General features: G+C 40.4%; 1 protein-coding gene across 1 annotated transcript in view; it reads right to left on the bottom strand.

Moving 5' to 3' along the window:
* The window catches only part of cacna2d2a (calcium channel, voltage-dependent, alpha 2/delta subunit 2a), a 99,130-nt gene that overhangs the window by 6,590 nt on the left and 68,641 nt on the right, over positions 1 to 23,899 (bottom strand). Inside the window, exons 13-36 of the mRNA XM_042506155.1 lie at positions 22,096 to 22,145; positions 19,022 to 19,111; positions 17,163 to 17,231; positions 16,475 to 16,549; positions 16,315 to 16,389; positions 16,130 to 16,201; positions 15,913 to 15,984; positions 15,672 to 15,733; positions 13,117 to 13,193; positions 8,768 to 8,828; positions 6,759 to 6,856; positions 5,638 to 5,728; positions 5,483 to 5,545; positions 5,225 to 5,328; positions 5,001 to 5,099; positions 3,258 to 3,349; positions 2,624 to 2,671; positions 2,459 to 2,530; positions 2,217 to 2,369; positions 2,010 to 2,062; positions 1,805 to 1,860; positions 820 to 943; positions 380 to 489; positions 28 to 110 (exon numbers count right to left, since the gene is read on the bottom strand). Coding sequence (XP_042362089.1) covers positions 28 to 110; positions 380 to 489; positions 820 to 943; positions 1,805 to 1,860; positions 2,010 to 2,062; positions 2,217 to 2,369; positions 2,459 to 2,530; positions 2,624 to 2,671; positions 3,258 to 3,349; positions 5,001 to 5,099; positions 5,225 to 5,328; positions 5,483 to 5,545; positions 5,638 to 5,728; positions 6,759 to 6,856; positions 8,768 to 8,828; positions 13,117 to 13,193; positions 15,672 to 15,733; positions 15,913 to 15,984; positions 16,130 to 16,201; positions 16,315 to 16,389; positions 16,475 to 16,549; positions 17,163 to 17,231; positions 19,022 to 19,111; positions 22,096 to 22,145 — 1,949 coding nt within the window. The remainder of the gene's footprint in view (positions 1 to 27; positions 111 to 379; positions 490 to 819; positions 944 to 1,804; positions 1,861 to 2,009; positions 2,063 to 2,216; positions 2,370 to 2,458; positions 2,531 to 2,623; positions 2,672 to 3,257; positions 3,350 to 5,000; positions 5,100 to 5,224; positions 5,329 to 5,482; positions 5,546 to 5,637; positions 5,729 to 6,758; positions 6,857 to 8,767; positions 8,829 to 13,116; positions 13,194 to 15,671; positions 15,734 to 15,912; positions 15,985 to 16,129; positions 16,202 to 16,314; positions 16,390 to 16,474; positions 16,550 to 17,162; positions 17,232 to 19,021; positions 19,112 to 22,095; positions 22,146 to 23,899) is intronic.

Raw genomic sequence — 23,899 nt, 5'->3', positions numbered from 1 at the left:
TTTTGTTATCGTGTCTGAAAATCTTACAGAGATATTATTGTCAAAGCAGGTGGAGGGTCCTTTTCGATAGCGCGCCACAGTCATTTCTTCACATGGATTTTCCTCTTTGACTGAAAATCAACTCGATTAAGGAAAATTAAAATCCTTCGATTTGCTGCTTTTCTCTCTCTTATTTTGCTATGTTTCATTATCCACCCACACACTGATTTCTCTGCAGTCCTACGGATGGATAACGACTGGTCATATTTTACACCATTAAGATAAAAATAACCTTGAATTGAATGTGACGCATCTGTGTTTCCACAGGTATGGTAATAAGGAGATAAAATCTAATGTGTCTTCTTCTCTGCCAGCTGGTGTACAATGTGAAAAAGGATACACTCCTCCTCCTCCTGGGACAGCTTCTCGATCTCGCAGGTGTTGCACGGCATCTTCTCTGCCACCACAAACAGCAAGTTGGTGTTGTTTATCCTCTTGGCATGAATCAGCCTGCAGAAAGAGAGAGAGAGACAGCGAGAGAGAGAGAGAGAGACAACTCTGTCAACAAGCCCGCTCTGCTCGCTTACATCACAGCCTCATTTACTAATGGATCAGTGAGATTCATGAGACAGTCTTATAAGGCTCATTTAGCCGATGATATGACCGTTTCATTAAAGCTGATGTGGTTTAATCATCAGCAGAGTTTATTAGCTCCGACAGTAAGATGAATCCGTCTTGCTAACTGTGCCTCTGTCACAGCGCGATTCTTTGCAGTGTGTACTTGTGAGTGCATGCATGTGTGTTTGCATGTGTTGTGTGTTTTATTCTGTGTGTACAGACCTGGAGCAGTTTCCACAGTCTTGCAGAATGTTGTAGGAGCTGCTGAGATTACTTAAATAGTACTGGGTCTGGATCATTACACAACTCCGCTCTTTGGAGTCGATTCCTTCTGCATCCACCTCATCTGCAGCATCACCAGAGCACAAAGACATAAGAGTTACACTTGTCACTTCAGTTGATTTATAGCATCCGATACTGAAAATGGGATTACAGAGATGAATGTCTGGCCTGAAAAAGGCTGTAAAACCTCTCCACCGTTCTTACAAAGTTTGCATTTATAGATTATGCACTGAGGCTTCAAACAAACTAATGTCTTGAGAACACTGCACACTTTAAATACTGATACATACTGTAAACCATTTAAAGGTTAGTAAGTGCACTCGAAAATTCTTGGCTCATAACTCCGATTTTGGGACCGGGAACATACGGCTAGCGTGCATGATGGCTTGCACGCGTTCGGGGTTCACACAGACAGTGTTGCTACTGCAAAGCCACTTGAACTTCTGGATCATGGCCTCATCAACTGCTTCTGTCTGACCTCTATTTCTACATTATTGTGAACTCTACCTCAGCTAGCAGACAAACTTCTGCCTGCTTTGGCGTATCAGCTGACAGTGTCAAAAGCCAGAACTGCCTGCAGGGACTGACTGGCCATTTTATTTTTATTTTACACGTACAGTGTGAGCACTCAGGTCGTGGCTTGACGACTGGACCATACAGTGTGAGCACATAAATCATGAGCTTTGACTTTAAATCATCATGTTTAACTCCTACAGTGGGAGTTAGCAGCAACATTGCTAAAATAACTTAAAACATACAGTGTTGTCAACTTGACAAATGTCTCGCTAAATTTAATAATTTTTCCAACACTCTTAGTAACTTTATTTCTAAAAAGCAACCAGTGACAAATTTAGCAACTTATTCAGACCACACAAACTTGAAAAATACCAAGCCAACATTTAATGGCTGTCTTAAATGAACCCACCTGTGACGAACCAACTGTGATAAGCCAGTCCATATATAAACTGTTGGAACAAGGACCTGTGGAGACAGGACGTGGGGCTCAGCGATAAGTTACAGTGATGGATTTTGCAGTAAATATGTTCCTGTGTCGGCTTTCTTTTGGGTACAGTATGTGTGTATTGTTTGTTTCACTGAATTTTTTTTTTTTGGAGCGTGAGGACCCTCACCATGCAGCAGCTGATGTCCACCAAGCCACGTTTACAAAATCAGCAATTGTGGGCTGCAAATACAGATGGAAAAAAAATGTAACAACAATAGGATCGTTATAACAACTGGATCACATGCACGTCTCAATCAAACATGTACCACTTTCTCAATATGCGATTTTAAAACATTATCATCTAGTTTACTGTTTTATTTTTTGTTGCTCTCACCACAAACACTCCTCTGGGTGCAGCTCCGGCTTCACTGTTGGGCATCCGTTCACACACAGACTGGTAGTCGTATGACTGTTTACGGTTGTAGAACGAATTGTTGTAGAGCGCGTACATCAAGTAGGGATCAACATCACTGAAGAACATGCCAACCTGTGTGGAAATAAGAAACATCTGTTGAGCTGAGTGTGAGGATAAACAAGAAAACATGGTCAGTGTGAAAATAAATGTATTATCTCCACCTTGTTCCAGTCCTCTTTCTGATTGGACATGATTAGGAATCCACCATCATCTATCAAATAACACAGGAGATCCTGCACACAGAGGCAAAGACAGGCTGTCAACTGGAAGTACAAAATGTACAGTGATATGATACAGTCGATCAAAGTGTATACAGGAATATTTACCTCACTGTTGGCTTCGCAGTCCATTTCACAGCCCCTGTTTGGTCCACACTGTCACAGATAAAACATAAAGTATTAGCTGAACATCTTAGAAATACTGCTGAATCTTAAAGGGAAACATTTTCATTTTTTATTTCATTTTCAGCTGGTTGAAACTAACTGTTCAAAAGAGACCAAAAGATCAGTTCATGCAATATGTAAAATTTAAAGAGCTTAAACTGGAAAAAGTATCTGCTGCATGAAAAACAAAAGTATAGACAGGCTATTTGTGATTTTTGGCTAATCAACAGCAGAATTCCTAAAATCACTTGAAGATAAAAAAAGAACTGGATAGAAACCTGAGGATATGCAACATCTGTTATGATGATAGTTTCATATTTGTTTGCATGTCAGAATGTAAGCTTAATAAACTAAAGAGAAAGGTATTTGCCAAAGTATTATTTAAACCGCCCATCTATGTTTAAATTAATTTTGTTATTACAGTCAGAAATCCCAAAACTTATTTGTTAACTGGGTGCTTTTATTGAAGAATGTCCTTTCTTTTGCTAAAGTAACACTTTTTAAAAGCAGTTGTCTCCGTTAGTCAATTTGACAGAAAAACATGGGAAAATTATATAAATGAAGTATATTTCATTACTGTGTTGGAGCCCTGATGGTTGTCTGTGTGGTTGCTGGCAAGAATCTTGAACTTATCCGTCCAGGCTTCAAGATCCAGTTTCACTCCGACCACTGTGAGGAAGAGAAGATCAGAAAGGAGATGAAAATACAAAAAAACAAAATGACAAATGCACATAAAAGGCTCAACAGATGCAGAGCACGGACATGTCAACAAAAAGTGACAAAAAAAGCATCACAGCATCACATACACATCCAAAACTGTTTCGGGCACTAGTAAAGATGGCAATAAAAAACATGAAGAAAGCTATGCACACTGTAACTTCCTTAAGTGCAATTTATTATCACATCCAAACATCACTTGTGTATTTGCTAATAAATTGCACATAAGGGAGATACAGTGTTCAGACCTTTCTTTGTGTTTTTATTACAAAATGTGTCGGCAAACACAAACACAGATATGTAACTATCTCTGCCTTGACTCTGAAACATTTTCTTTAAAGCTGGAGTGCAGAGCTTTTGTCTCCTCCCTCTGGCACTACTATTATTACATAAACACTGTTGACGCTTGCCTATGACATATGCCCACAAGTGAGCTTGCTGCATCTCCACTGGCCTTAGGAGTGCTTTCTTCAAGTCTTTTTTTACTTTAATCCTTCCTCTGAACGCCAGGTTTCTTTTTTATCTGGATCATAAACTCTAGAAACTTTTCTTGGAAGCTTCTTATGACTTTTCAGCTGCTGCTCTGTCACTGAAGTTTCTCCCCCCTCCCTCTTAAAAACCATAATTTTAAAAAATCAAACTATGAACATACATACAAAAGAAAACATCAGAACCATGCACTTACAGATGAACAGGGTTCCAACACATATTCACTGACAAAATTTCCAAACTTCTCCATGATTTTTCAGTGACACATAACAAAATTCAATGACCATTCACAACATACGTAACATGAAAGAAATGGATAGTAAACTTCATTCCAAATGTTAAAAACCTAATCACTATCAGGTAATAATGTGAAAAGTTTCTTATTACAACAAGATGTTTTTCATGTTTTAACAAGATGTTGTCACGTTATTTCGTCACACAAATTTATCACATGCAGCAAGCTTTTCTTGTTAAAACAACATATTGTTTATCTTGTTATAACATAAAACTTTTATGTAAAAACATGAAACGTTTGTAAAACATAATGATGGGAAAATATCTTATTAAAATGTAAAACACACTGTCTTAATAAGAAGCGTTTGTAGCGTTTGGAGTAGCAGTATGACACTTCAGTAAATTATTTACAAAATTCCATGACGTTTCCAAAACTTTCAATGATGATTTACTATTTCCATTACTTTTCCAGGCCTGGAAAATGAAACTGTGAAATTTCTTGACATTTCAAAGTTTTCCATGACCATGGAAACCCCGGATGAAGCAATGAGAAAACAACAAAATACAGAACAGTGCAAATCAGAAAAACAACAGAAAAAAATAAAGAAAAAATAAAAAAATCTCACAATAAATAAACAACCCCCCGCAATCTCTGATTGGCTGATGCAAAACACAACTACTTTCCCTGGTGGTGAAAGGTTTAATCAGCATTGTGTGAACTCATTTGGCAAGAGCTTGAATATAAGAGACATTAACTTATATGTAATAGTCCTTTTTAAATAAGTGGAATATACATTCTTTTTAAAGAAAATCCTGCAAAATATACTTTTATCATCTCTAAGAATAAGGGTTTTGTTTCCTCTCTCAGAGCTGAACCCACCTGCAGGTTTGATGGTCTTCCCTCCTACTGTGATCTCCACAGCCGTGCTGACCAGGATCCCTATGGTGTCATTCTCTGGGTTCAGCAGCTCATCCCGGGCTTCAAGAGGGAAACGAAATAGAGAAACAAGCCATGGGGGTGGTGGTGTTAGAAACAAAGAGCCACAACACATTACGAAGCTCAGTGTGAGATATATAACCCCACAACAAGAGAGCATCATTCACCTGTTCGATAAGGCGCTCGGAAGATGTAGCCCTTGTTGTCGAGACTGCGGCGGTAATAGCTGGCATTAAAGGGCTCAGGGTCTTCCTCCCAGGTTTCTGCAGCCCTGAGATTTAAGAGTACCGACACCAGGGCTGTAAATCTCTGATGTACAAGCCTCCTGCTACACTAAAACATTTTAAGTCTTTACAACTTACAGCTTTAAAAGAGAATAAAGTGACAAACATGATAGAGACACAGTTGACCTGAAGTGCACTTACTTGTTTGGAAACACTCTTGTTACGCCTCCGTCTGATGCCGCAAACACGGCCAGAAAGCCATATCTAAACGTAAGGATGGAGAAATGAGACAAATATTATATCCATGTCTTGTTCAGAGTCAAATCTAAAAAATGCAGTTTAGTAATCGAACTCACGTATTCAAGTCTTTATTCTTCCAGACTTTTTCAACCAGCTGTCTGATGATGCCGGTGTCCAGAATCAGGTTGTGAAGGAGCAAATTGTCACCTGAACATGATGAAGTAGAGATGACCAGAGACGGTGAAAACTAACATAACATCAATTTTAACCACATCAGACATAGATTTCTTTTCCTTGAACACGGCAACCAGAAAATAAAAAAAAATAAATAAAAAAAAGAAACGTTTTTTTAAACTAACTGGACTTTTAGTAAAAATCTAACCAAACATAAGGATTGGAGTGAATATGAACACAAAAGTGTAAATCATGTAAATCAAAAGTGATACCATGTTATATACAGTAGATTCTTTGGACAACAATATAATATTTGCTGATATCACAAAATCTGAAATGATACGAGTTCAGTTTGATTCAGTTTAGGGGCAGAAAGGGGACGATATCAGTTAATATCCTCATTGTCCTTTTTTTGGTCAACCTGGTGCTAGCACTGTTTGAATATTTAGGTTGAAGTTTAGGTTGGACGGATACTTGGATGGTAATTTAAAAATTTAAAAAAAGGCATATCCTAAGAATGAAAATATATATCAATGTTTTTAGTTTGTATTGATGTATTTTTGTTTAATATTAAGTTGTTTTTCGTGCTTATATTTTATTTTCTTCTCCCATTTTGTTTGGTATATTTGAAATAAAGATCTAAACTACACTAAACTAAATGTGTACTAATGCTAGTGGATCATTGATCACTGAATCAGTACATCAGTCCAGGTTGATATAAAGCTCCACCCCAAATGAATAAACACCATATTTCTCTCCAAATTTAATAATTTCACTAATTTCCAACCAAAGTAAATCTACAAAACTCAACATGTCTCTGTAGAAGCTTGGTGATAGTACTGATGCTGGCAAAATGAACATGCATCTATCATTTCTGTAGCTTTCGCTACACAGACATTACTTAGCAGTTGAATAAATCCATTGATACTTTTAGTCTTTTCAGTTTGTTGACAATAACAAAATACTATAACAATAGCAGCCCTTACTCCTCAATTTAATTACCGACCCTAAAATCGATAAAATGCAAGCAAATTGTGTGTGAGGAAAAAGAAATGACACTCACATTGTTTGGAGTCCGGTGTCACCTTCTCCATAAGAGCAATGAAGTTGAGCAGGAACTCAGTGTTGTTGTTGGACAGTTCCAGATCATTGCAGTACTCCCTGAGGAACAAACACTGTGTTTTAGATCCGAAAAAGGAGCTAAAAACAAACATGTTTATGCGATATTTACACTCTGTGTTATTTGTCCTTTATAGACGAACACACAACAAAAAGGAGGGATGCATGAAGCTATAAACATGCTGATGCTATCATGTGCAGCATGCACGTCCTCAGTCTTAAACTCCAATATGCTAACATGACCGTCGATCAAAACCACATGTGAAAATGTGGAGCACAGGCATCACAATGAAAGAGTGATGTGTATCAGTGTGTTTCAGTATGCAGGCTGCAGCTGGAGGCCATGAGTGTGATAACAAAACAGCTCATGCAAAGAGGATTTCAGTCATTTTCCATATACACTGTAGCTTTTGCTGTCCAATATCCATTTTATTCTGAAAGATATACTGTGCAAGATTTTCCTAAAAACAACTTATAGACTCATATAGAAGTAACCCCTCCTAATCATCATTTACGACCCACCAGAAGTGTGTGGCGATGTATTTTTTCTTTTTTCTGGAAAGACCCTGCTCTCTGCCTATATTTTCTTTTCTTTTTTTTTATTTTCTGTGCTTTAGACTTATCCTTCTTTTTTTGAAGATTATAGTTTGGGGGGATTTTTCCCTCTCTCCCACAGGAGTAAGTGGGGAGTGACAAGCAGCAAAGGGCTACAGGCCGGAAACGAACCCGGGCCACTGCAAAGGCCTCAGCATATTTGGTGCCCTCTCTCGCAGGTGAGCTAAACCTTCGCTGCTGCTTTGGACCTTTATGGGTGTGTACTCCCACAGCACTCAGGTGAGGTCAAGGCTTTATGAAAAGGTAGCCACCAGATGAAAGACTGTTAAGCAACAGACATCCCAGAGACAAAATGCCTAAAAAGGCAAATATAGTGAGGCAAAACACTGAACAACAGTGAATCTGGAGTTGGCTTTACTTTCACTTTCACAAGCGAGTATGTTTATCAAGAGGCAATCTCCAAGGCCGAGAGAAGATGCAAATGCATAAGTGCCCAAAACTGCAGTACATCTAATGACCACTTGAGGCAGGCTCCAAAACTGAGTTAATCCCCATAGACTGCCAAGTTAAAGTGTCCAACTTTACAACAGAAGTTAACATGTTTACAGCCTGGTGAAAAAAAGAAAAGTTTTTGGTCTCTTAGCTAATTTAAAAATTCATGACCACTGTACAAGGTGGTAGAGTTTTATTTAACTCTCTTATTTACATTTTATTAAGGCCCAAGGTCGCATTTATATAAGGGACAGGCTGTCTGCGAGGCATCACCACAGTCTGTTAGTCAGACCCACCCCTCGCTCCTCACTTTTGACTCAAGGCTTTAACACAGGAGTCCACAAACCAGTGGGTGACGTTACAGTACCTACGTCCATTATTTATACAGTCTATGGTGTTTACAAACACTAATCTACAATCCTGCAGAGTATACCTCCAACATTATGTCGTACAACCAAACCAATAATATTAACATATAATACAAAAATACAACAGCACAGTGGCAGCATGCAAAGATTTGATGTTGCTTCATCACTTTGTTGTAATGAGGTTAACTCAGGGTAGAGAATGGGGAAATGCAAAAAAATAAAATAATAATAATAACAATAATAATATTATAAGGTAATTATGTATTTTAGACTTTCCTTAAATTTTCCTCAGTAAGTTAACACAACACTCAAAATCGGAAATAAATGAATGAAACCAACCACTTCCACACAGCGAAACTCAACATCACAAAAGACATAATTCAAGAATAAGAATAAGATGATAAATAAACAATGCTCCATGTGAAGCCAAAAAACAACAACAACAACAACAACAACAAAAGAAGTATATAGTGCATCCAAAGACAAGACGAAACACTGATAACCATCAATGACACCAAGCATTCACACGCAGGGCTACCTGGGAGCAATGAATACATGTCCTTCTGACTCAAAACTGTTTGGCAGCAGTGATTCAAAATCTGCAACAGAAAGGGGAAGATTATCCAGGAAGAGCAGTGGGCAGGGCGGTGGGGAGTTGTGGGTAAACAGCAGCTGTTCTTCAGAGGTGCAGGGACGCAGAAGGGAGTTTACCATAGCAACACTGAGGTATCATGGGAACACTAGCGTTAGCCAATATGGTGCCAAAAATAGAACCTGACTCTCAATAGACGTCTGCTTTAGTTTCACAAGCACTCACACCTTTTTTTTTTCCTTTTCGTCACTTTGTTAACAGACATTTTCTGATTTGTTTGGTTTCGATCTAACATATTTTGGATGTCTGAGAACTGACTTGCGAGACGTGATTAGTCGGGAAGCAAGTTCTCACACAGATTATCCACAATGAGTGCTTTTAAGATCAGGCAGGCATCAACATGGCCAACTATTGCAGGGGAGGTGGGTGAAGGTCCTGATGGAAGTGGTCACCCCTCAGACTGGCAGGGGAGAGGGCTCAGAGAGACACATAATCAGAGGAGATGCATTGCATTGTGAAGGGCATGTCGAAGGGCAACTTCATTTCATCTATCTCAGACAAAACAGAGCACAAAATATCCACTGCCACCTAAGCCTCAATAGGCACGACGAATCCAACGTGTTATTTTCTCATTATGTCAAGACCTGTAACTGTGTACAGCAGAGGAATTAAATTTTAAGAGCTAAAATAGAGTGCCCAGGTAGTTTTCCGCCCACAATGCCGTGCACATCCGGGGTCGGGTTTACTGAGGAAGCGCTGGGCCGTGCCCCCGGCAGTCTGAGGGGTGAGGTGGGAGGGAGACAAGCCGATGGAGACAGGGAATACAGAGGGACGACACAGGAGTCAGGCGCTGCGCCGAGCGGCACCCTGACACCTGACAACATGGGAGGACCTGGGCGGGCAGCTCAGCCCTGAAGGGTCAGTCTGCAGGCTGCTGCAACGTCTCCAGCTATGGACGAGATACTACGGCAGCTAACAAACATTAAATAAGTGTTTATGATATGGAGATCAATAAACTATAGCTATGTTAAAATATTAGGATCACAAGAGACCCCTATTTACTCTACTAGAAATAAAACAGTATAACCCAAATTCCCAAAGTTGAGACACTGTGTGAAACATAAATAAAAATAGAGTGCATTGATCTGCCTTTTCTTACCTATATGTATAAAGCAAATACAGTACAAAGCAAATATAACAAATGTTTAAATATAAACAATACAAACTTTACAAATGTTTTTTGCAAATTCTAAGGATGTCCTGATCGGACCAAGCCTGATCAATGTTTTTTTTTTTAATCAATTGGAACTGGTTATTTTAAGCACACACCCCACCCAATCCTTTGTTTATGTCTACTATATTGTTGTAATAGGTGGAATTGTGACCAGTTTTTATTTGTTTTGACTGGGAATGTAATAACACTATTTTAAAGTGGAACTGTGATTATATTATTTGTTCACAGTGTTCTGTACTTTTATACAGTGCTGCAAAGTGCATTTAAAAGCAATTTTTGAAGACATATTTTAGTTTGTTTACTTAGTTATTTTATTTAAAAAAAAAAAAGCTGCACAAAGTGACATTGTGATAAAACCATATAAAATATTTTGAGTTTGTTTACTTTGCTATTTTGCAAAAATAAAAGTGTTTGGGAACTTAGGACACTAACTGTTGAAAGTGAAATTATTTCCCATTCTTGCTTTATATACGACTTAAATTGCTCAACATTGTGGGGTCCCTCTTGTCATACTTTGCACTTCATAATGTGCCTCACATTTTTAATGGGAGTCAGGTCTAATGCCAGTTTGATGCCCACACTCTAACTGTGAAGCCATGCTGTTATAACGTGCAAAACATGGCTTTGCATTGTCTCGCTGGAATAAGCAGGGACGTCCCTGAAAAGAAGGTCGTCTGCTTGGCAGCATATGCTGCTCCAAACCCTGTATGTACCTCTCAGCATCAATTATGCCTTCATAATTTGCAAGTTACCCATGATGCCATAGGCACAAACGCATCTTCATACCATCACAGATGCTGGCTTTTTACCCTTGCTCTGGCTATGATCTAGATGGTCCTTTTCCACTTTTACAAGGGGGACACTACGTCCATAAAACAATCTGAAATGTGGACTCATCAGACCACAGATCATAGGTTTATACTTCAAAGTCTTGCCATATCAAATATAGGTCAAAATGTATTTGCAAATCATTGCATTCTGTTTTTATTCATTTTTTAATCAGTGTCCCAACTTTTGGGGAATTGGGATTGTACTTACATTATATATATGTGCTGATACGTTATTATAGCTAAGATGTAGCACTACAAAATTAATATCTGAGATTAATGTGTTTACATTCCTACATTATCAAAATATTACAGCAAACAGTTAAGAATATTTACTTAACATAGAGCTTGATATGTTCAAAATTGACCTAGCTATACCACTAATAAGAGGGAGTTTTAAAAAAAATCTAATTAAAAATCTGTCAACACCTGAGCCCTAGTGTGAGAATTAGTTAAAACATTTAATAGCTAAAGACACTGTAAGAAAAAGACAGAAAGAGAAAAGATGGCGAAAGAGAAATGGGGAGGAACAATGAGAAGAGAGAGAAATATGGTCAAAGAAAAAGAGTGAGAGGGAGAGATGGAGAGGGAGAGAGAGAGAGGAAAGAGGCAGACACCACCCATTTGGAGCTATCCACAGAAGGAAAAGGATTAGGAGGGAGGACAAAAGACAAGTTTTAACAGAGAACATGTATATCTGTCTTCCTCGGGTGCAGTAGGTATGTTTTTTTTCTGTTTTGTTTTGCTTCTGGGGCAGCGGATATGTGGGGAGGAGGAGGGTGAGGTTGGGGGCTGGAGGAGCCATCGTGGTGAGAGATGTGGGATCTGAGCTGCAGCAAGAGGGTGAAGAGGAAGAAGGAGGGATAAAAGGAGGAAGAGGAGGAGTAAAAAGAGGGAAAAAAGGTAGGAAGTCCTGAAGGCAAGACGGGCAGGAACAGAGGCAAGCAGGCTGGGACAGGTGAGGGGTAGGAGGAGGAGGGGGGAGGGAAGGGGGCAGCAGGAAGAGGTTAAGGACGAGAGGTGTGGGGAGGAGGCAGCGGTAGGGAGTAGGAAGTAAAGGAAGGGAACGTGGACCAACAGGAGTATACTTGCCCTTGGTGTATGGCACTGTGTGGATCCATCAGAGAAGGAGTGAGCAAGAAAAGAAACAGGGGGTCGGGTGGGAAGGGGGGGATCACAGACAATATTTTATTCAATTACTGTTTGAATAAAAATATTGTTTTCTTGAAAGAAAGAAACCAATTTAAGTCAAACAAGACAAGAGAGAAAAAAGAAATGAAGAGCAAACATCTTATTTGCCAAGAGCAAACGAGGAAAACCAACAGAAGAAAGGAACAAAAACCTGGGAAATCCAGGAAAGGAAAAACAGTAAAGACAAAACCAGTAACTGTGAGAGAAAACCATGGTCGAACAGAAAAGGAAAAAAAATCAAATGAAAGAGGAAAAGAGGGGAGTAACAGGGTCTAGACAAAGAAAGAATGAGAGAGACAACGTGTGTCCCCATTCAGACCCACAAAAACCCAAACTCCCACATTAGACGAGCCCTGATCCCGGGCCGTGTGGGAGTTTATTTACTGAATGATTCCAAAGCTGAGAAACATCTCACACAATCTAACAAATAATAATAAAAAATAAATAAAAATAAAATCACACACATAACAGAAGGAAAATTCCCCAAATCATAAAACTCATCATAAGGAGTGAAAAGCATGCGTGTTTTCACAGTTTTTCAGAACATCAAATACTTTGAACACAGATGCTTCAGAATCATTACTTTGGTGGAGAAGAGGCGAGAGCATTTGGCAAAAAAAATAATAGCACAAAAGTCACCATTATTTTCACCTGAGTTACACAGTAAAACCACAGCTTTCACCTTTCTGTCAGTTCAGTTATTTTTTTCTTCAGCCAGTGTGAAGAAAAAACATCACCATTTTACAGCACAGCATGAAGACAGGAGGGAACAGGGGGCAGTAGAGGAGTCGGGGGACTCAGGTATGATCCTGCCTATCAGAGAGCGTAGAGAGCGGGGGAGCAGGGGGGAGAGGGCGGGAGCGGGGCAGGCGGCTCCGCTCGTACACTCCCTATGATGATGTTGTAGACCCAGGACAGGGGACTGGATAAGAGCATCAGGTCATATTTTGGGAGAGAGAGAGAGAGGAAGACAGAGTGGAGAGAGAAAAAGAGAAGAGAGAGAGACAGAGAGCGAAGGATGCTGGGTATTCCCGGGTACTTACACTGCACCTGAAGGATCTGGTCACTCAGGTTGGCCTTGATGTGGTTCTCACTATATGTGGGGAGTACCAATCCTAGACTGCAGGTGACGAGGCAGAAAATCAAGAACATGTTATGAATGTACATAAAAACTCTCCATAAACATAAAGACACAGTCGGGCACGCTCACTTGAGCCTCTTTGCCACTGGACTAAAAACCCACAAACACTCTGCCAACATCTTTTGTCTTTAGTGGGAGAGGTCACAATCAGCAGTCATTTCCGGGACAAATGACTCTGCAGCAGTCACGGGTATTTATTGGCTCCAGCTCAGAATGGCTCCGAGCATGACACCAGGGTGGACAAGCTAATTTTTGTCCTGTTTTGGTGCGATGCCACGATGCACATCGCCGCCATCAGTAACTTCGACGACTCGTTGCAACTCGTCATCTCAGCTGCAAATTCCATCCACCTCAATCCAAGCAGCACTGAAAAGTTTGTTTGAATAAGAGACTGCGATACCCAGACCTCAGGAGAAACACTGAATATAAACATAAATTTGTTAACAAACTACATGGCATAATGAAAACTGCACAAAGTATCCTTAAGCCCGTTGGAAACTGACAGGTATAAAGAAAAAGTCAGTTTCATTTAAAGCCCCCCTGCAGTGTATTTTGGTATTTTCATCATATTTCATATTTTTCAGAGTCATGTCCTGACAATATTGATTAGCCACAGTGTTTAACTTTGTGCTCAGACTTTACAAATGTTTGCTGCTAAAATGGGAAAATGATAATTAAAAGGTCATACATCATCCTGCAGGCCCACGCAGGTGCATGCCATGCCTCTTTGCATCTGAGTAGCAAACTAATAAACAATGGCGTGAGCTAGATGGTCAGCTTATCTTGTAATCTGACTGAAAATACAACAGATTTAGACTATTCGCAGAGTAATGTGCTGCAAAATGTACCTTTTTTACTGGCTACACTTGCAGCGCATGTAGACAAGATGGTGAGCTTTTGTTTTGAAATTGGTTCAGTTTTTGGATCTAGCTGTGAAACTTTTTTCACCGTGTTTGTGTAATACGGGTAAGGTTACATGAACAGACTACAGGAGGCTTGGTAATCAACAAGGTGATCAAGACCTCAAAGTGGCAGCCGTTTGATAAAAAGTAGCCCAAAATCAGTATGGTTGACTAACTTGTCAAAGATAGTCATAAATTGACAGAAAATGTTGATATAAAATTAGGGTTTTACCATTTTTTAAGCTGCCATAGGTTATATTTTTAGTTACACCTACTAGTGTAGCATGACGCCACTACTGAAGATACAGTTCTCCGGGAAGTTCAAGTTTCCAATTCAGAGGATCTTTAAGCCGAGTCCCACATGTGCCTAAATCAAACAGTCAGAATAAACGTTTGGCATGTCCTCCATGACACCCTGCTGCGAGAAGGCCATTGCCGAACAAAGCAAAGCAACCGCGTTTGGAGGGAGCGCTCTCTGTACAGTATCACACATGCTTGATTTTCAACACATTGCTGATTCCTGTGTAAATCAAATCTAACTTCAAGGGGGTTCAAACAAAAGAGAAGTATCAGATTTACTTTGTAATGTTATCCCTACAGCATCCTTGTTTGACCTACATATGTTTTATTTTACTAAATATTCACTCTTCTGTCAAAGCCAGAAATTAAAGAGCGAAAATAAATAGAAATACATGTCCCATCTCTTAATCTGTGGTGCAATACAAAGCTAAAACATAACCCGGTAAGAGGATTAATTGGAACAGATAGAAAATCAGGCTGTGACAGCACCAGGTTCAGACTGAGCCACCGTCGACTCTCTATAATATAAAGCTAATTTAGATTTAAAGAAACAGCCGTCGCCAGTTTATGAGTAAAAGAAAGTCCCTAAACTCTGAAGTGTAGGATGCATGACAGAGTAGATCTTTAGATGTTTGCTTAGCATTAGACTTGACTCTTGCAGGCAACAACTGTAACACATGAGGATTGTTAAATACACTGGAATTTCCCTTTGAGTTGAATATTAATAGAGCTGTGCAGAGGAAACCTCATATGGACTCGGCCAGGACCAGGCACGCTGCCAGCAGATGTAAAAACACACATCAGCCATTTGTAGGACTATTGAATATCATAAACTGTAATTTGCAAAGTGCTGCCTGGAGGAAATGTCATTACGATGCAACCTCAAATGTTCAACCAAGTTTTGAGCTGAATAAACTATGCAATTAATTTGTGCTTAGAGTACTGTTGAAGGTTTTTATGAGAGAGAGGAAAAAAAGTGTTCTTTAATTTCAGTGCTTCAGATGAATTATTTCATGCAAATACAGCAGGCGAATGAGCAAGCTGCCTTTATACAGCGATTCCAAGTGCGTGATCGTGGTGGCTCCTCTTAACAAACACTGCTGGTTGATGAGTAACAGCTGTCACCTGTAAATCTGACACTTGTGACTCAAACTGGGCGAATCAAAAGTATCAAAGTTGGACTTCACTCACAGGTTCAAGTTGCGCAACCTTTTTGGTCTGAGGTCGGGTGACGCATGTTTGATTTCAAACCTACCTGTAATCTGTACCCTCCACAGGTGTCCATGTGTACGTGCGCATGGCCTCGTCGATGTACCTCTGTTGGCAACCACAGAGAGAAACTTGTTAACAGCGTCATATCCTCAGCACATCTCTCTTCCCATAATTGGAGAGAGACAACAGATCCTAAACATACTGAGTTATTCAGGTTCATTACAACACCATCCAGGATGGAGCTACTTTGGATCATGATTGAGTCTCATATATTGATGACTTGCCTCATCAACTGACTTAATGAGCGTCTTGATTTTCCTTTGCCCTGATTTGCCATCAATCATCTGTCGACGGATCTGAAAAGAGAGAGAGAGAAAGAGACAGAACAGTGTCACAGGGCACACTACATAAAAAGGGGAGACAAATGACAAATAAAATGATTTAATGAAACTACATTAAACACATGAGTTGATAATAATGATGTGTCAGAGATGTTTTTACCTCCTCCTTGTTGCTGTCCTCCAGCTCTGCATCCAGAAAGTCCAGAGTGACGGGCTCCCTGAAGTTAATGATCTGAGCAAGAGAGAGAAAGCAGGGGAAGACGGAAGGAGTCAGCCAGCCAGAAAAACGTTCAGATTTGCACATTAACTCATTAGATGCGGGGCGGCGTTCACAGTTGGACCTACTTTTGGTCGCAGGTTGGGATGCAGCAGCACGTAGCCATTTGGGTCGATGGCAAATGTGTAGCCGTTGGCTCCGAGCTGCACATGAAAAGGGAGATGTGATTCAATAATCATCAATATGAGAGCGATATGAGAGTGATATTGAGTGTGTGAACATGCTCACTCTGTACGTAGGTGTCTTCTTTTTGATTTCGTTGATTGCAATATCGACCCCCATTACTCCGAGGATGAGCTGGTTCTGTAGAGAGAACATAATCATTAACATTTTATCCACAACCACACTGACGTCAGAGAAAATAACAGAGAGCCGGTAGCTTTGCCGTGAGAGTACCGATAACATCTCCATGCCATCTTTGACTTATTACTTTGAGTGCAATCTGATTATTTTTTACACTCTATCTTAAACTGAGTCATTTTGCTTTTAGCCTGTGTTATGAGCTCAGCGTAAATACTTTGGTCATGGATACTGAAAGCTGGGTGCATCTGTGCTCCCTGGATGATGATAGAGACTACAGATGGGTGGCTGTGATGTCTGTTGTCACCTCAGGGGGGAGGTGTTGCCTCGAAGAGCAGCAGCTGGGCGGACGCCATTACAAATGACTGATGATGGTCAACGACAGCAAAGAGACGCAAAATAAAACCTGAAGCCCACCTGCTACTCCAACTCTTGTTTCTGCTTGAATAACCTTATGTAGCCTTAACCACACGAATGACAATTAAAGCATTGTTCTTACATAATGCTGAAGGTAAAGGCTCATTAATATGAAGAATGAGCTGGGCTGAGTCATACTGTGTGCTGTGTAAGAGAGCTATTTTAGGCTCAGTGTCTTGTAATGCTGTGTTGTTTTTACCTGAGAGCTCACAGTGTCGACAGTGAGGTTGAAAACCGGCATCGTCCCGGTGATGACGAGGCCCAAACCCTGATGACACATATTAAAAATACTTAAAAAACTTAAAATGTTTTGTTTAAAAAAGAATAAATCTTTATATGGTGCATAATGGAAAATCAAATCCAATGAACACAACAAGCTGAAAATAAATACACTGAAAAAAACAGCTTTAAAGTATACAAAATAAATAGATTACATCACACTTAAACTACCTGTAGGATTTTGACTTTAAAGGTCCACTGTGTAGGATTTAGGGAGATATACGGACAGAATTCACACTGTGGCATTTTAGCATCCTTCTATCAACACCTCTGCTACGAGACCGTCAGAAAAATGCTGTTTTTTTTTTTTTGTTTTTTTTTACGTGATGCTGCTTTATTAAGTGTTTTCAACATATTGAATCACCAGGTACATTCATTTTGGAGGTGGGGAGACCTCTGCGGATAATTTGGATCTGGGTAAAAAACTCATGACCTTAGGCTTCTTTAGTTATCAGAGAAAAAGGTGAGCAGGCATTAGCAGGTGCTGGGCAGCAGCCCATCTTTGACAAGCCTAACAGTGTTGGAGAAACACTTTATATTTTAATGTGAAACTTCTCTTCTTGTTTTCTGTTTTTACAGTTTAAATCACTGTGTATGTATGTGTTTTGGAGAGAAAGACACCTCTGTGGATAGTTTAGCTCACAGTAAAAACCTTCTGAACGTCTGGATCAGAAAACACCAGAGCAAGCATAAGTGGGTGCTTGTTGCAGTCAGGCGTTGGAAAAACACTGATTTGTAATATGAAACTGCTTTACTCAGTGTTCATACTGGTAAAAATCAACTGGTGTGTTTATTTTGGAGAGGAAGAGACCTCTGTGGATAATTTCTAGATAATTCCCATCAAAAACCTCCTGAACACTAAAGAAATTGTGACCACAGGTTTCAGTTAGTTGCAATCTGCAATCCCCACCGCTAGATGCCACAAAATCCCCCTAACTTTTACACACTGGGCCTTTAAGAATAACAAACTGTGGTAATATAATCTTTTAATATCCTTAAAAAAATAGTGGAACAGAAACTGTGCTTATATTGTTAAGAGGCCATGACTTCATACAGTGCCCCAGGGATGAATTTTTTCTGTAGACCAACCCAGAAGCTAAAGTCCCCCTGCTTCCCACTTCAAAAAGTCTATGGGATTATTTCATTGGATTCTGGATCACACCAAAAAAAAAGCTCTGTGGTAGAGAAACATTTATGTTACTTACACGTTTTGTTCAGCAAGATAATCTTCAAAAATGAACACCCATTTCAGGATTTTAGAAGCCTAAATGTAATTGTAAAAGTAAAAGGCTATTGTTAAACTAAAACAAAACTACACTACGAACGTGTTGCCACTGCTACGAGGCTGCTAAGCCGTGTTTGGCACGGTTAGGTGCGATGATGCGCTGTTGTCTCCTGCAGCCACTTGTCAGCAACTGTCTTTTTGAAGACACACAGACGTATTTATGTCGTAAAACAAAACATGAAAGTCTCTTCAGGGTGTGTTAATCACAGACCTTATTTCGGGCTTCTAACAAAAAAAAACCCATTGACTTTGAGACGAGGAAACCAGAGGTGCTAAAATGCCAACAGATTTCTGGGTTTTAAGACTAATTACTGGGGTTTTCTATTTGCCCAAATATCTGTAACGATTGCTTGAAATTTACACATCACAAGCAGCAGATGGACTTAATATATAAACATAGATATAGACATATTTTAAAAATCCTATGCTGAAAATCCTATCCTAGGTTACTTAAGGGTAAATGAAACAATACATCTTTTGAAAATCTCTCTCACCAAAGCATCCTGGTAGACGTTTGTCCACTGCACCTGCTTTGCTTTAGTCCCGGCCAGCACCATGGGACGACCCAGGACATCCAGGTACTCCTGCAACAGCAAAACCACACATGCCAGTGTGACCATACACAATAAACACACACAATCGAACAAACATTTATAGCGCTTGTCATGTAGAGGCGTTAAAAGCAAAGAGCTGGAAGAGCCAACGCTCATCTGTCATAAAACTATAGGACCCTGACCGGCCTCCTCTCTGTCACCACATAAACCAGTGGGCCACCAGCAGCAGCATCCCGGTCCTGCCGAGCCATAAACCCTCCAGTCCTGAGCCACTCAAGGCTGTTTCTCATCATTATGAAGGAGCTATTAAAAACACATTAAGGGTGTCAGTGGCACGACGTGCGAACAGGCCATTCTCCCAGAGGCTCTACTGTCATTGCCGCCACTGTGAGAATGTCCCACAGCTATTGTGAATAGAGGTGAGGGGTTAAATCCACTAGTAATACATCATATTCACTATATTCTTCTGTTCTCAGGAGCCACCTCGCACAACAGCTGATATGCCTTTTTTTTGTAAACAATGTATTGATTCTTGTCATTTTGGAGATGGTGTGTAATTGGTAAGATTATTGAGCCAGTGACCTCATGACATATGAAGCAGCCGCACAGTTTTGAGAGGAAAAAAGCCTGCTAGGGACAGGACGATCACACTGAGAGCCTTTAGTGTGTTGCTATTATACAGCCCAGAGACAGCAACATTATTCTCTAATTGTACTGACTGTGTATACATCTGCCAACATTTACTAAAGCTCTGAAATCATCCTCTGTATCCTATTCAGCAGCAGCCGGTGAGTAAAAATGCTAAATGTCTATCTTTATATATCAACACAAATGTAAAACAGGATCAGTGGGAATGTAGAAGCTCTCTCGGGTCAAATGTTAATTCCAAAAAACATTAGCCGTTTTCACATGATGACAAATTTCCTCCCATTTTGCAGTGAAAAGCGAAACATTATCACACATTTGACCCTTGTATCTCCTCACAAAAGGGGCGCCCCGCACAAGCACACAGCTATTCCAGTATTATGCTTTTGACCGTTTGTTTTTCCATCGCCTGAACAGTGAGGTGCTGACAGGCGTAACCTATTCTATTATTAGCCCAATAAAAGTCTGGTTTAACGCGCCACAGGGAGATATTCCATCAGGACAATGACAGCCAGACCTTTTCACGGGATATGGGGGAAATTTTCCGCCTGGCTAGCACAATCTAGGAAACATAAAAAGTCAGCAACTGGAGATATGTGGTCCAAAGGAACCGGAGCCAGCAGCGTCCCTCTGTGTTGATTAAATGCTATTGTCTCCATGGGTACCGTAACAGCCAAAATCCCAGAGATTAAACTCATCAGTACACTCCCTCTAAAGACAAACACCCTAAGTAAAGCCTGGCTTGCTATTGTTGCTCCACTGAGATCCTATACAAAGAATGGACGACATACGTCACTATAAACTCCAGCCTCACATAAAACAAAAAAGTATTTATTTTCAAAACTCTTCCTACATTATTGCATGACTCAGGATGGTATGAATAATACATTTTTTGCCATCTATGGTCCATCGGTTATTTTAATGTTGCCATCTTAGAAACTATGTGATGAGTGTGTGATGTTGAAGGGCAGAGTACGATTAAATAATGTGTCTTCCGGGCCTCTACAGAGAGCTGTAGTCACCCACCTTCAGAAAACCTATTAGAGTAAGTGGCAGTTCTCAGAATATAAATATGCCGGAGTTAATGGAACAGCTGACAGTATATTCTGGGGTCTGATCGCTCACCGGGGCCGATGGGGGTGGTTGGGAGGAGAAAGAGGGGGAGGAGGGATGTGCAGTAGCTCCCCCCAACCTCCCAGCAACTGAGTCAATTTCTACAGCTGGAATGAGGTTATCCCAAGGGGCTGCAGAGACTCGCAGTGCCTCAAGGAAGAGTGGGGGTGGCAGGGTCCTGTGTGTGTATGTGTGAAAAAAAGAGCAAAGGAAAGAGATAGAAGCCCCTTTTACATATTGAATATCGCGTGGTTATTCCACCTCACTGTGGTATACATAAGGTATGATCCCAGAGTGTGGAGACAGAGTGGCCTCGCCTTTAAGCCGCCATGGGAGTTAGTTACGACGCCAAAACTGTGTCTGCATGAACAGGAAAACTGGCAGGATGGGTGTGACACTTAAACTATGTGTTATGTGTGTGACCCACTGTGGGTTATTTAAAAAGCAATAAGTAACATTTAGCAATTAATTTAGCTTATATATATTATATATAATTTTATAATACTCCCCTCCCCTTTTTTTCAAATTAATTTTTAGGTCATTTTCTTGTTTCCTTTTACTAATTCCTAGCAATTTGTGAGACATTTCTTGCCAAGTTGTTAACTGTCTTTTTCAGTGGGTGAAAATGTCTGCAAAGTAGGAAAAAACATGAAGTTTGGTAGCTCCTTCCACTCTGAGCAGAGGAGGAGCACAGCCTCCATATAACAGCGTTGGCAAATGATTGTTATTGCCATGTTAAGCCATTGTTATTATTTGAAAAGGGCTGTGGACGCATGTGTTTTATTTCACAGTAGAGGCAGGCGCTGTTGTGTTAAGGTAACGTCTGTCATGCCTGTTTGATTCTACGATGCTGGCATGCTGTCTATAATCACACAATGAATGACGCCATCGAAAATACAGAGGAGGAAGGAGAAGGGACTTTGTAGCAGCTCTATAGTGCTATCTCAGTGTAAAACAGACTAGAAAGAGATCTGAAGTCTTTACTCCAGATTGAAAACAAACATTCTCACAGAGAAAAACCACGCCCCTATTTGTTATTACTCAAACTTCAACTCTTTCAATTCCTCTCTGTAGTCCTTCGGATCGCTAATCTTCTGTTTCTTTATTATGACACTTAAAAGAATATTTACAATGTGTATAATTATCATCAAAGCAACAGCGAAAGAAGAATGAACCAGCTGCTCACTTTAAATTGCTTTTTTTGGGGGATTCATAAAGGTGCATGCAGGAGCTTGTACACACTCCATATACCTTACCTGGGTGTTGATTCTGATGGCTCCAATCGATGGAATTTCAAAGTAGTAACCTGAAGATTAAGAAGAGAGAATCAATACACTATTTCAACGGAACGCTTCGCATGCAGCCTGCATCATGGTGCCTCTCTGTGTCATACTCCGTCTACATTTCCAGAAGTTAAACAGTCACAGTTTGTACAAAATGGATCCATTTGTAGACTGGGGTCTAATCTCTTCCATGTGATTAGGTACACGTAATGCCATCATCTCCAGCTGATGCTGTTGGGCCAAGCTGGCATGGTAAAGCTTGTGGCCATTGACCTCTTCACACTTGTGGCTGTGCTGTAGGATGTAAATGTGGAGGCTCATTGGGAATGCTGAGCCTCAGGCACTGCTGCTGCTGATTAGGAATGGAGGAGAGTGACCGACTGGGTCAATAACCACGCCGCTCCCCAAGTTATTAAAGCCATGAGTGTTTATACAAAGAGCGGCAAAACGGAGACAGCATCCCCAGAATGTTAAGAGGCTGAGATGACTCTCATTATTTTGATACATTATATGCTCTGTGCCAGAGGTTTGTGTCGAGATTTGCCTCTCCGTCTCATTCATTTGCACATTTAAGCGTGCCGACATTGTGCGCATACGTACACGTCTGCATGCACAATCTGAGGTTCACATGCATGCACATGCAGAGCACAGCTATTTGATATACTTTTGCTCAGAGCAGTAGTGTGTCCCAGTGCTTGTGGCAGTGTGCCAGAGAGGTGGCATCTGTGTGTGTGTAGGGCAAAGATCAGCGAGAGGTGAAGAGAGGAAATCATAGGTGGTAACTAAAAGTGAGACTGTAATGTGGATCCCCTCTGTGCTGTGCAGGTTAACAACAGAGGTCTGCTGTGTGAGGGGCAATTATAAATTTAATCAATAACCTATTTTTTTCCTGAAAACTCATTTACATAATGCCCCTGTACTGTTAGAAGTCAGTGTCCCTCTAATGTCATCCTCATATTTATAATGTCAGAGACAAATATGACAGAAAATTTGGGGTAATTTTGAATATATTTATCTATAGATCTTAAAGGCACAGTTCACCCAAAAAATCAAAAATAAATAATTTTTTTTCACCTGTAGTGCTATTTATCAACCTTGATTATTTTGGTAAGAGTTACCGAATGTTGGAGATATTGGCTGTAGAGATGTCTGCCTTTTTTGAATGTAATGAAACTAATATAATGGCACCCCTCTTATGGTTCTCAAAGAGCCAAAAAATACATTTGAAAAACTCAAAGAACATCTTTTTTAGGGTTGGGTACCAAACTCTGTACTTTTAAGGGGCCCGAATTACATTGGTACTACCAAGTATTGATTCATGTTTAATCCATCTATCCATCCATTATCGTCTGCTTATCCGGGGGTGGGTCCCAGGCTGAGCAAAGCACTCCAGACAACCCTCTCCCTAGCAATGCTTTCAAGCTCCTCCTGGGAGACCCCGAGGCATTCCCAGGCCAGATGAGATATACAATCCCTCCAGCATACTCTGGGTCTACTGGAAGGCGTCCAGGACGCATCCTGATCAGATGCTGTAACCACCTCAGCTGGCCCCCTTTCGACCCAAAAGAGCAGCGGCTCTACTCCGAACTTCCCCTAGATGTCCGAGGCCCTCACTCTATCTCTAAGGCTGAGTCGATGCACACTTCCTTCTACGCAGTGATATGGTTGTGGAGTGTTGTTCAATAGAAAGAACATAGGCAGATCCCACATGAATCTGCCCACAATAAGGTCTGTGGATTAGCTTGAGTAACCGGGTCAGGAAGAAATCTGTACAGCC

This window comes from Plectropomus leopardus, chromosome 2 (genome assembly GCF_008729295.1).
Source record: "Plectropomus leopardus isolate mb chromosome 2, YSFRI_Pleo_2.0, whole genome shotgun sequence".
NCBI classification, from domain to species: Eukaryota; Metazoa; Chordata; class Actinopteri; order Perciformes; family Serranidae; genus Plectropomus; species Plectropomus leopardus.
The sequence above is the reverse complement of the archived record's forward strand: the minus strand, read 5'-3'. Positions and strand labels throughout refer to the sequence as shown.